The sequence below is a fragment of the Doryrhamphus excisus genome, linkage group LG18 (assembly GCF_037039965.1).
Source record: "Doryrhamphus excisus strain RoL-2023G ecotype Guam linkage group LG18, RoL_Dexc_Guam_v1.1, whole genome shotgun sequence".
NCBI classification, from domain to species: Eukaryota; Metazoa; Chordata; class Actinopteri; order Syngnathiformes; family Syngnathidae; genus Doryrhamphus; species Doryrhamphus excisus.
In genome coordinates this window covers 3,993,030-4,006,098 of record NC_136374.1, presented here as the reverse complement: position 1 = coordinate 4,006,098, position 13,069 = coordinate 3,993,030, and the positions used below count along the sequence as shown (strand labels likewise).

Here is a 13,069-nt window from a genome sequence, read left to right as displayed (position 1 = left end):
TTGATGTTGCAATTCAAATGTTTCATCATGGTAATTTTGATGCTTTATTATGAAATATTTAGTCAAGAGAATTTGATGTTTTACTACAAATATTTTCTTCATGGTAATTTGATGCTTTGCAATAAATATTTTATCGATTAATCAGCTCTTTCACTGGAAATACATATATTACCATGTTTTTATTCCACATTTTATTTTGAAATCCCTGCCACAGGAAGACACTGAAGTTGCTCTTGGAGGTCCGCATCAAGCGACGGCACCAACGCGCACGTTAGCAAGGCTCTGACAGGCCAGGTAGCGGGTCCAGTACTTCCTGAAGAGCTCATCTCTGAAACCGTAGACGACGGGACTGAGGAAGCGAGGGATGATGTAGACCAGCAGGAAGAAGATGTAGCGGATCTCCAGGCTGAGAAGCGGGAAGAGCGAGATGAGCGCCGCCTGCAGCGACGGAACCACGAAGGCCAGCATGCACAGCAGCAGCTGCAAGGAGGACAATAGCAGAAGAACCTTAGAACCCTGCGGGTCTGACATTTGCTGGAAGAGGAGATGCTGCACGTGTGTAGAAGGTGCCACCTGCAGGCCGTGGAGCAGCACGGTGTTCCGGGCCCTGGTAACGGACGCCAAGCCGGTGGAGGCGGCACGAGCTGTCATCATGATCTTGCAGTAGGTGAAGAGGAGGGTGAGGAAGACAAACGACAAGTAGGCGCCGTCAAAGACAAAGTTCTTGTAGTAGATGGAGCGGTGGCGGAAGAGCAGCGAGTGGTCGCAGAAGATGGCGGCGTGGAAGAAGCTGGGCGGCTCCTTCAGCACGGTGATGAGCAGGTCGCTGACGGGCGGCATGGCGGTCAGGATGAGGATGGCGCCGATGAGGAACAGCGTGCGCGGGACCGTGAACATCTGGCTGTAGTGAAGCGGGAAGCAGATGGACACGTAGCGCTCCACTGCCATCCCCGCCAGGATGAGCGGCGTGGAGCGCGTGGTCAGGACCGCAGTCATGATCTGTGCGGAGCAGAATGACATCATGTTAGCGAGAATGGCGCCATGTTGGGAGGGCGTGGTGATCTCTGACCAGCAGGCAGCAGACGGAGGCGTGGATCCTCCTGAAGATGTAACTGACCACGTAGAGCGCCGTCACCAAGCTAAGCTGCAGGGCGTCATTGATGACCATGTAGATGAACATAATGTAGCGCGGGTTGTCGTAGAACACACTGGTGTATGCACACACACACACACACATCAAATTAGTCAATGACAACACAACTGAACACAAAATTTTGATGATGTTGTGGGGAGTTTTGTGACCTTGTGGATGAGTCATCATTTTGTTTGGCCGCTGTTCCATGTTTTCCATTTTTGTGGCTCTCACTGTGGTTTGCTGAAGTCCCAACACTTTAGAAACATTCATTCATTTTCTACCGCTTTCCTCACGAGGGTCGCGGGAGGTGCTGGAACCTCAGAACCCAGTTGTCTTCGGGCGAGAGGCGGGGTACACCCTGGACTGGTGGCCAGCCAATCACAGGGCACATACGTATACCCTGGTCTCCTAGCTGTGAGGTCTGTGCACTAACCACTCGACCGCCATGTAGCCCCATTTTTCACTGTAATTCAATTCATTAATTTAATTTAATTTCTACCGTTTTTCCTCACGAGGGTTGCTGGAGCCTACCAGCTCGGGTGAGAGGCGGAGTACACCCTAGACTCGTGGCCAGCCAATCACAGGGCACATATAGACAAACAACCATTCACACTCACATTCATACCTATGGACAATTTGGAGTCGCTAATTAACCTAGCATGTTTTTGGAATGTGGGAGGAGTACCCGGAGAAAACCCATGCATGCACGGGGGAGAACATGCAAACTCCACACAGAGATGGCCGAGGGTGGACATTTTGTGTTCAGTTGTGTTTATATATTTTAATTTGAAAATCTGAAACACTTAACTATGACAGACATGCAAAAAAATAAGAAAACAGGAAGTGGGCAAACCACTGTATATTACACATAGTAGGACATAACCAGGATGAACATGAATATATATAACAAGTTAAAAGGCCAAACAGGAAGTAACTATGTGAATGTAGCAAGGATGTCAGGTGACATGAAGAGGAAGCGAGGCACCTGTGTCGCAGGAAGGTGTGCACCATGCTGCCGTTGATGACGCTGAGTGTTAGCCAAACCATCATGGCTATGATGTTCTTGGCCAAGGCGTTGGAGAAACTGTCTTTGGGCACCGCCTCCCCACCGCCTAGCGAGCTGCCGTTGGCTATCAGAGGTTCCGCCAGGCCTGGGTGGGTGGAGTTTAGCATTGCCGCGTTCCTCTGTCACGTACTGCCAGCGTAGAAACACACTTAACTCACGACATGCCGCGTCATCGTCATGTTCTTCATCATTATGGTCAAACTCACCTCAGGCTCACATCATCACACCCCCATCAGAACCCCGTCCCCGCGTCATGTACACGGAACCTTGCCCCTATCAACATCAGGACACAAATCCGACATTACCTACATGGTTCTGGAGCATCTTACAACACATGTAGAACATTATTCACAACATTTCAGAGCACTATACACATCTTAGAACACAACATAGACCATCTTAGAACACATGTAGTACACCATTCAGAACATTTCAGAGCACTATATACATCTTAGAACACAACATGGGACATCTTAAACATGTTTAGTACATCATTCACAACATTTCAGAGCACTATATACATCTTAGAACACAACATAGACCATCTTAGAACACATGTAGTACATTCTTCAGCACATTTCAGAGCACTATACACATCTTAGAACACAATATAGACCATCTTAGAACACATGTAGTACACCATTCAGAACATTTCAGAGCACTATATACATCTTAGAACACAACATAGGACATCTTAAACATGTTTAGTACATCATTCACAACATTTCAGAGCACTATATACATCTTAGAACACAACATAGACCATCTTAGAACACATGTAGTACATTCTTCAGCACATTTCAGAGCACTATACACATCTTAGAACACAACATAGACCATCTTAGAACACATGTAGTACACCATTCAGAACATTTCAGAGCACTATATACATCTTAGAACACAACATAGGACATCTTAAACATGTTTAGTACATCATTCACAACATTTCAGAGCACTATATACATCTTAGAACACAACATAGACAATCTTAGAACACATGTAGTACATTCTTCAGCACATTTCAGAGCACTATATACATCATAGAACACAACATAGACCATCTTAGAACACATGTAGTACATCATTCAGAACATTTCAGAGCACTATGTACATCTTAGAACACATGTAGTACACTCTTCCGAACATTTCAGAGCACTATATACATCTTAGAACACAACATAAAACATCTTGGAACACATGTAGTACACCATTCAGAACATTTCAGAGCACTATATACATTTTAGAACACAACATAGACCATCTTAGAACACATGTAGTACATCATTCAGAACATTTCAGAGCACTATATACATCTTAGAACACAAGAAAGAACAACATCTTGGAACACATGAAGTACATTATTCAGAACATTTCACAGCACTATATACATTTTAGAACACAACACAGACCATCTTAGAACACATGTAGTACATCATTCAGAACATTTCAGAGCACTATATACATCTTAGAACACATGTAGTACATCATTCAGAACATTTCAGAGCACTATATACATCTTAGAACACAACATAGAACAACATCTTGGAACACATGAAGTACATTATTCAGAACATTTCACAGCACTATATACATCTTAGAACACAACAGAGAACATCTTAGAACACATGTAGTACATCATTCAGCACATTTCAGAGCACTATATACATCTTAAAACACATGTAGTACATTCTTCAGAACATTTCAGAGTACTATATACATTTTAGAACACAACATAGACCATCTTAGAACACATGTAGTACATCATTCAGAACACTTCAGAGCACTATATACATCTTAGAACACATGTAGCACATCATTCAGAACATTTCAGAGCACTATATACATCTTAGAACACAACATAGAACAACATCTTGGAACACATGAAGTACATTATTCAGAACATTTCAGAGCACTATATACATCTTAGAAACAACATAGACCATCTTAGAACACATGTAGTACACCATTCAGAACATTTCAGAGCACTATATACATTTTAGAACACAACATAGACCATCTTAGAACACATGTAGTACATCATTCAGAACATTTCAGAGCACTATATACATCTTAGAACACATGTAGTACATCATTCAGAACATTTCAGAGCACTATATACATCTTAGAACACAATATAGAACAACATCTTGGAACACATGAAGTACATTATTCAGAACATTTCACAGCACTATATACATCTTAGAACACAACATAGAACATCTTAGAACACATGTAGTACATCATTCAGCACATTTCAGAGCACTATACACATCTTAGAACACATGTAGTACATTCTTCAGAACATTTCAGAGTACTATATACATTTTAGAACACAACATAGACCATCTTAGAACACATGTAGTACATCATTCAGAACACTTCAGAGCACTATATACATCTTAGAACACATGTAGCACATCATTCAGAACATTTCAGAGCACTATATACATCTTAGAACACAACATAGAACAACATCTTGGAACACATGAAGTACATTATTCAGAACATTTCAGAGCACTATATACATCTTAGAAACAACATAGACCATCTTAGAACACATGTAGTACATCATTCAGAACATTTCAGAGCACTATATACATCTTAGAACACAACATAAAACATCTTATAACACATGTAGTACACCATTCAGAACATTTCAGAGCACTATATACATTTTAGAACACAACACAGACCATCTTAGAACACATGTAGTACATCATTCAGAACATTTCAGAGCACTATATACATCTTAGAACACATGTAGTACATCATTCAGTACATTTCAGAGCACTATATACATCTTAGAACACAACATAGAACAACATCTTGGAACACATGACGTACATTATTCAGAACATTTCACAGCACTATATACATCTTAGAACACAACATAGACCATCTTAGAACACATGTAGTACATCATTCAGAACATTTCAGAGCACTATATACATCTTAGAACACAACATAGACCATCTTAGAACACATGTAGTACATCATTCAGAACATTTCAGAGCACTATATACATCTTAGAACACAACATAAAACATCTTAGAACACATGTAGTACACCATTCAGAACATTTCAGAGCACTATATACATTTTAGAACACAACATAGACCATCTTAGAACACATGTAGTACATCATTCAGAACATTTCAGAGCACTATATACATCTTAGAACACATGTAGTACATCATTCAGAACATTTCAGAGCACTATATACATCTTAGAACACAATATAGAACAACATCTTGGAACACATGAAGTACATTATTCAGAACATTTCACAGCACTATATACATCTTAGAACACAACATAGACCATCTTAGAACACATGTAGTACATCATTCAGAACATTTCAGAGCACTATATACATCTTAGAACACAACATAAAACATCTTAGAACACATGTAGTACACCATTCAGAACATTTCAGAGCACTATATACATTTTAGAACACAACATAGACCATCTTAGAACACATGTAGTACATCATTCAGAACATTTCAGAGCACTATATACATCTTAGAACACATGTAGTACATCATTCAGAACATTTCAGAGCACTATATACATCTTAGAACACAACATAGAACAACATCTTGGAACACATGAAGTACATTATTCAGAACATTTCACAGCACTATATACATCTTAGAACACAACACAGACCATCTTAGAACACATGTAGTACATCATTCAGAACATTTCAGAGCACTATGTACATCTTAGAACACATGTAGTACATTCTTCAGAACATTTCAGAGCACTATATACATCTTAGAACACAACACAGACCATCTTAGAACACATGTAGTACATTATTCAGAACATTTCAGAGCACTATGTACATCTTAGAACAGAACATAAAACATCTTAGAACACATGTAGTACATCATTCAGCACATTTCAGAGCACTATATACATCTTAGAACACATGTAGTACATTCTTCAGAACATTTCAGAGTACTACAGTAAAGTCTCGTTATATCGATATTAGTTATAACGAATTACTACTTATTACGATACTATTTTCATTTCCCGGCAAATTTCTAGTCTTTTATGATATAATTAGTTCTGTTAGTACGACCCGGTTATTATGATAATTCGGTTACTACGATGCCCTTTTCATCTCCCGCCAGCCAATTTGGTCTGCTTATATAGGATTTCAATACCAAAAAAGAACACGGCGAACGGCTGCTTCCAGTCAACTTTATTTTTCACACTTCCACCACCAGAGCGCAGCACACACACCGATTCCCGCACTTCCGGGTTCACAGGTCATGCTCAACCCGCCCCACATAGCTGGCCAAACACATGCCTGCAACAGAACCACGAACGCCAGCATGTACATATGAAAAACAGTGATTATTGCAAGCGATAAAAAGATATCTGAATACAACACAATTAAATACATGTATTTGTACGCTTGTGTCTTCGTTGGAATAGGTGTGTATGCTATGTCAGTTGGTTCTTCTGTTGCAGGCATGTGTTTGGCCAGCTATGTGGGGCGGGTTGAGCATGACCTGTGAACCAGGAAGTGCGGGAATTGGTGTGTGTGCTGCGCTCTGGTGGTGGAAGTGTGAAAAATAAAGTTGACTGGAAGCAGCCGTTCGCCGTGTTCTTTTTTGGTATTGAAATCCTTAAGCAAAGAACTATAGTATAGAACAATGTCAAGTGCATTATTGCCCACTTTTAATGCAGTTCGGCGCAGGATCGGATATATGGATAGTCCGGTTATATCGGTATTTTTTCCGACTCCCGAGAATATCGATATAACGAGACTTTACTGTATATACATTTCAGAACACAACATGGACCATCTTAGAACACATGTAGTACATCATTCAGAACATTTCAGAGCACTATATACATCTTGGAACAGAACACAGACCATCTTAGACACATGTAGTACATCATTCAGAACATTTCAGAGCACTATATACATCTTAGAACACAACATAGAACAACATCTTGGAACACATGAAGTCCATTATTCAGAACATTTCACAGCACTATATACATCTTAGAACACTACATAGACCATCATAGAACACCATGAAAAGCATTATTCAGAACATTTCAGAACACTACATACATCTTAGAACTCAACATAGACCATCTAAGACACACATGTAGTACATCATTCAGAACATTTCAGAGCACTATATACATCTTAGAACACAACATAGACCATCTTAGAACACATGTAGTACATCATTCAGAACATTTCAGAGCACTATATACATCTTAGAACACAACATAGACCATCTTAGACACACATGTAGTACATCATTCAGAACATTTCAGAGCACTATATACATCTTAGAATACTACATAACCATCATAGAACACCATGTAGAACATTATCAGAACATTTCAGAGCACTACATACATCTTAGAACACAACATAGACCATCTTAGAACACATGTAGTACATTCTTCAGAACATTTCAGAGCACTATATAGATCTTAGAACACTACATAGACCATCATAGAACACCATGTAGAACATTATTCAGAACATTTCAGAGCACTACATACATCTTAGAACACAACACAGACCACCTTAGAACACATGAAGTACATCATTCAGAACATTTCAGAGCACGATATACATCTTAGAACACAACGTAGGACATGTAGAATGTCTTTGAACTTAACGAGCTAAAGCATGAGGTAAAATAACTTAGAACGCTATATAGACGTCCTGGAACACCTTGGGATAGTATGAAGGACATCCTAGAACATTTAGTAGAGCGCCCTGCAGCAAGATCCAAGAACAGTATGTAAAGCATCCTGGAATACTATACAGAACATCTTAGAGCAGTATGTACAATGTCCTGGAACATCGTAAAACAATTTGTAGAACATCTTAGAACACTGGAATATTGTAGACATCTTGGGACTCTTTGTAGAACATCCTATAAAATTTTATATAAAACATTTTCAGAACATCCTAAATATCCTGCAAAATGTGGAATATTGTAGAAGTCCCCAGGATGATATGTAGAACATCCTATAACATGTTGGCAGACTACTGTGGAACACACTGGAATATTGCAGAACATCTCTGAAAACAATAGAACATCCTGGAAGAATACTGTAGAGCATCTTAGAGGAGTGTGTAATCCTAGAACACAGAGTAGAACATCCTGGAACACCTTAGACAATTGCAGAATATTGTTGAAGACCCTAGAACACTTTTAGAACACCCCATACCATCTTAGAACATTGCAAAACATGCTAGAACAGCTTTTGTAAAAAACGGTGAGGAGAAGGTTGTGAGGAAATAGAATGCAGATATGCTGTGGCACTGCACAAGGAAGAAGAAGAAGAAAAAGAAGAAGTAGAAGAAGAAGAAGCTCACCTGAGGAGAATTGATGATCAACACGCCGGTGCGTTGCTTATATGGCATGTAATGATGTCATAGGTCATGTGATGCACCTCTGTCATGGGCAGGCAGCTCATTGTCATCTACCCAACTCACTCAACTCTTAACTAATGGACTCATTCATGAACTAATTCATTATATGTATCAAACATATATGAGGTTTGTGTGAGACGTTACATACAGTACAATATGTAACTGCTGAGTCATCAACATGTAAACTAAATAAAAGCTAACATGCTAATTAAAGACATGTATATATTTACAGTATTTATAAGCACACTGTGCGTGTTTGTAATATGTTACGATGTTTAAAATATGCTTACCAGAGTATAATTAATATTTAGTGCAATCTTGGCAACTTTATACGTAATAAATATAACATTTATAGTGACATTTCAGAAGTTAATACGACAGGAATGGCCACTGAGGGGCGCTGTAGGACCGCGTGGTCTCTGTGTGTGTGTGCGCGCATGCGTGTGTATGGAGGACCAAAACTGCCAAAATAATAAATAAATAAAAGTGGAAATAAAAACAAAAATGAAAAAAAATAAATAAATAAATATAAATGGAAATAAAAACAAAAATAATTTTTTTTTACATTTTTGAATCTTGTTTTTTATTTTTGTATTTATTTTTGCTTTTATTTATTTATTTATTTATTTATTTATTTTATTTTTTTTGTTTTTATTTCCATTTATTTATTTTTTTATTATTTTGGCAGTTTTGGTCCTCATAGAAATGCAGAAGGAAAAACTATTCAAATGAGGGGGCGGTCCTAAGTGTGTCTTGGGTTGAACTGTTCGCCTATTGGTTGATCGACATGTGAGTGCGAAAATCGACTAGGTATGCCTGCAAACAGCCACAGCAAGAGGAAGTATACAGGGAGAAAAGTATACATTTAAGCTACGTTCACACCAACGCTGAATGTCGCGCTTTGAATCGGCGACGAATTCTGCGTAATTTTTCAAAAAATCTCACGATCTCCTCAGATATGTTTAAGCTCTGATAAGCTCTGATACAAAATTCGTTCCCGCTTTAGGCGACAAATTATTTCCCGAATCGCTACGGCAACGCACGCTTTGATGCCGATTGATCAGGATTTGTTACGCTTTAAATCACGCTTTGATACGTTTTAATACTCATTGATAAGCTTTGGTGCGCTTATCACGCTTTAAATAACGCTCTGATACGATGATCAAGCTCTCTAGTGCATTGATAGGCTCTGTTAAGCTCTGTTACGCAATGGAAAATTTTGAGATCCCGACTGCATCCCGCCTCTGATCCAGAGCATATTGTAGCGACCCTGACGTATTCATGTTGACGTTGTGCTCTTGGGTGTCCGACTGTTCCGGGTGACTGTGAATGCACCAGGGGGTGGGGGCGTGTCTGGTGGAGGAAGTACTGTTGTGTTGCTGGCGGTGGTTGCAACGGCTTGGTTACGGCCGACAGGAGCCAGTATTATTGTTGTGCAATAAAAAGCTTGTCAGCGATCGCAGTCGTGTAATTTCCCGTCGGCAACGACGCTACAATATATAAAGATGCAGCAGATCCATTGATCCTTTGAACCAGCGACTAGCGATTTTCTCTGACGTCGTGGAAAATCCTCTCTGTGAATCACCACCTTATCGTGGTGGAGGGGTTTGAGTGCCCGAGTGATCCGAGGAGCTATGTTGTCTGGGGCTATATGCCCCTGGTAGGGTCTCCCAAGGCAAACAGGTCCGAGGTGACCGGACAGACCAAGAGTGATTCAGAAGACCCATATGAGCAAGAACGAGAGGAGAAAACGTACTTCACCCGGATGTGGGATACCGGGGCCTCACCCTGGAGCCAGGCCCGGGGGAGGGGCTCGCAGGCGAGCGCCTGGTGGTCGGGCCTTCACCCGTGGAGCCCGGCCGGGCCCAGCCCGAAGAAGCCACACGGGATCTCCCCCTCGTAGACCCACCACCTATGGGGGCAAGCATAAAGGTCCGGTGCAATGTGTGTTGGGTGGTGGTCAAGGGCGGGTGCATAGGCGACCTGGTCTTCGGCGGCCAAATCTGGTTCTTGGGACATGGAATGTCACTTCGCTGGTGGGGAAGGAACCTGAACTTGTGCGAGAAGTTGAGACATTCCGACTAGACATAGTCGGACTCACCTCGACCCACAGTTTGGGTTCTGGAACCAAACTCCTCGAGAGGGGCTGGACCTTGTTCTACTCTGGAGTTGCTGCAGGGGAGAGGCGGCGAGCTGGTGTGGGCTTATTAATAGCCCCCCAGCTTGGTGCCTCTGTGTTGGAGTCAGCCCCGGTGAACGAGAGGGTCATTTCCCTACGCCTTCGAGCTAGGGAAAGGGTCCTAACTGTCATTTGTGCGTACGCACCAAATGGCAATTCGGAGTACCCGGCCTTCTTGGAGTCCATCAGAGGGGTGCTGGAGAGCACCCCAGCTGGTGACTCCGTCGTTCTACTGGGAGACTTCAACGCCCATGTGGGCAATGTGATCTGGAGGAGCGTGATTGGGAGGAACGGCCTCCCTGATCTGAACCCGTGCGGTGTGATGTTATTGGACTTCTGTGCGAACCACAGTTTGTCCATAACTAACACCATGTTTGAACATAGGGATGTCCATAAGTGCACTTGGCACCAGGACACTCTAGGCCGCAGGTCTATGATCGACTTTGTAGTCGTATCATCAGACCTGCGTCCGCATGTTCTGGACACACGGGTGAAGAGAGGGGCTGAGCTGTCAATTGATCACCACCTGGTGATGAGTTGGATTAGATGGCGGGGGAGGATGCTGGACAGACCTGGGAGACCCAAACGAGTAGTGAGGGTGTGCTGGGAACGTCTGGCAGAGTCTCCCGTTCGTCGAGTCTTCAACTCTCACCTCCGGCAGAGCTTCACCTGCATCCCGGGGGAGGACCGAGATATTGAGTCCGAATGGGCCATATTCCGTGCCTCCATTGCTGAGGCAGCTAAGGAGCTGCGGCCGCAAGGCGGTCGGTGCCAGTCGCGGCGGCAGGCCCCAAACCCGATGGTGAACACCAGAGGTCAGAGCTGCCGTCAAGCTGAAGAAGGAGTCCTATCGAGCCTTGATGGCTTGTGGGACTCCGGAAGCAGCTGACAGGTACCGTCAGGCCAAACAATTTGCGGCTTCGGCGGTTGTCGAGGCAAAAACTCGGGTGTGGGAGGAATTCGGTGAGGCCATGGAGCACGACTTTCGGTCGGCCTCAAAGAGGTTCTGGCAAACCATCCGGCGCCTCAGAAAAGGGAAGCAGTGCCCAGTCCAGACTGTTTATAGTGGAGACGGGGGCCTGCTGACCTCGACTGGGGATGTAGTCGGACGGTGGAAGGAATACTTTGAGGCCCTTCTCAATCCCACTGACATACCTTCCATAGAGGAAGCAGAGTCTGAGGACACATACGTGGACAGTGCCTGTGGCTGAGGTATCTGGGGTGGTTAAGACGCTCCTCAGTGGCAAAGCTCCGGGGGTGGACGAGTTCCGCCCAGAATTCCTCAAGGCTCTGGATGTTGAGGGACTGTCTTGGCTGACACGTCTCTTCAACATTGCATGGAAGTCGGGAGCAGTACCTTTGGATTGGCAGACCGGGGTGGTGGTCCCCCTTTTCAAGAAGGGTGACCGGAGGGTGTGTTCCAACTACAGGGGGATCACACTCCTCAGCCTCCCTGGGAAAGTCTATTCCAGGGTGCTGGAGAGAAGGGTACGACCATTGGCCGAACCTCTGATACAAGAGGTCCAATGCGGTTTTCGTCCTGGTCGTGGAACACTGGACCAGCTCTACACCCTCACGAGGGTGCTTGAGGGTGCATGGGAGTTTGCCCAACCAGTCTACATGTGCTTTGTGGACCTGGAAAAGGCATTCGACCGTGTCCCTCGTAGCGTCCTTTGGGAGGTGCTCCGGGAGTACGGGATTGGTGGCGCATTACTACGTGCTATCCGGTCCTTGTACAAACGGGGCAGGAGTCTGGTTCGCATTGCCAGTAGTAAGTCGAGCCTGTTTCCGGTAAACGTTGGTCTCCGCCAAGGCTGCCCTTTGTCACAGATTCTGTTCACAATTTTCATGGACAGAATTTCTAGGCGCAGCCAAGGTGTTGAGGGAGTCCAGTTCGGGGGCCTTAGAATCTCATCTCTGCTATTTGCAGATGATGTGGTTCTTATGGCTTCTTCGGGCTGCGACCTTCAGCATTTACTGGGATGGTTTGCATCTGAGTGGGATGAGACTCAGTACCTCCAAATCAGAGGCCATGGTTCTCAGTCGGAAAAGGGTGGAGTGCTCCCTCCGGGTTGGGAATGACGTCCTGCCCCAGGTGGAGGAGTTTAAGTATCTCGGGGTCTTGTTCACGAGTGAGGGAAAGTGGGAGCGTGAAGTCGACAGATGGATCGGTGCAGCCTCGGCAGTAATGCGGTCGCTGTATCGGACCGTCGTGGTGAAAAGACAGCTGAGCCGGAAGGCAAAGCTCTCAATTTACCGGTC

At 43.3% G+C, this 13,069-nt stretch overlaps 1 protein-coding gene across 1 annotated transcript; it reads right to left on the bottom strand.

The window, feature by feature from the left end:
- Positions 1–246: 246 nt before the first annotated feature.
- Positions 247–2,221, bottom strand: LOC131106604 (odorant receptor 131-2-like). The gene is made up of 4 exons (XM_058055826.2): positions 2,121–2,221; positions 1,070–1,208; positions 574–999; positions 247–480 (listed from the first exon to the last, which is right to left on the bottom strand). The coding sequence occupies exons 1-4, from the start codon at positions 2,183–2,185 to the stop codon at positions 247–249; spliced, it is 864 nt and encodes a 287-aa protein (XP_057911809.2). The 5' UTR covers positions 2,186–2,221.
- Between the last annotated feature and the right edge of the window lie 10,848 nt (positions 2,222–13,069).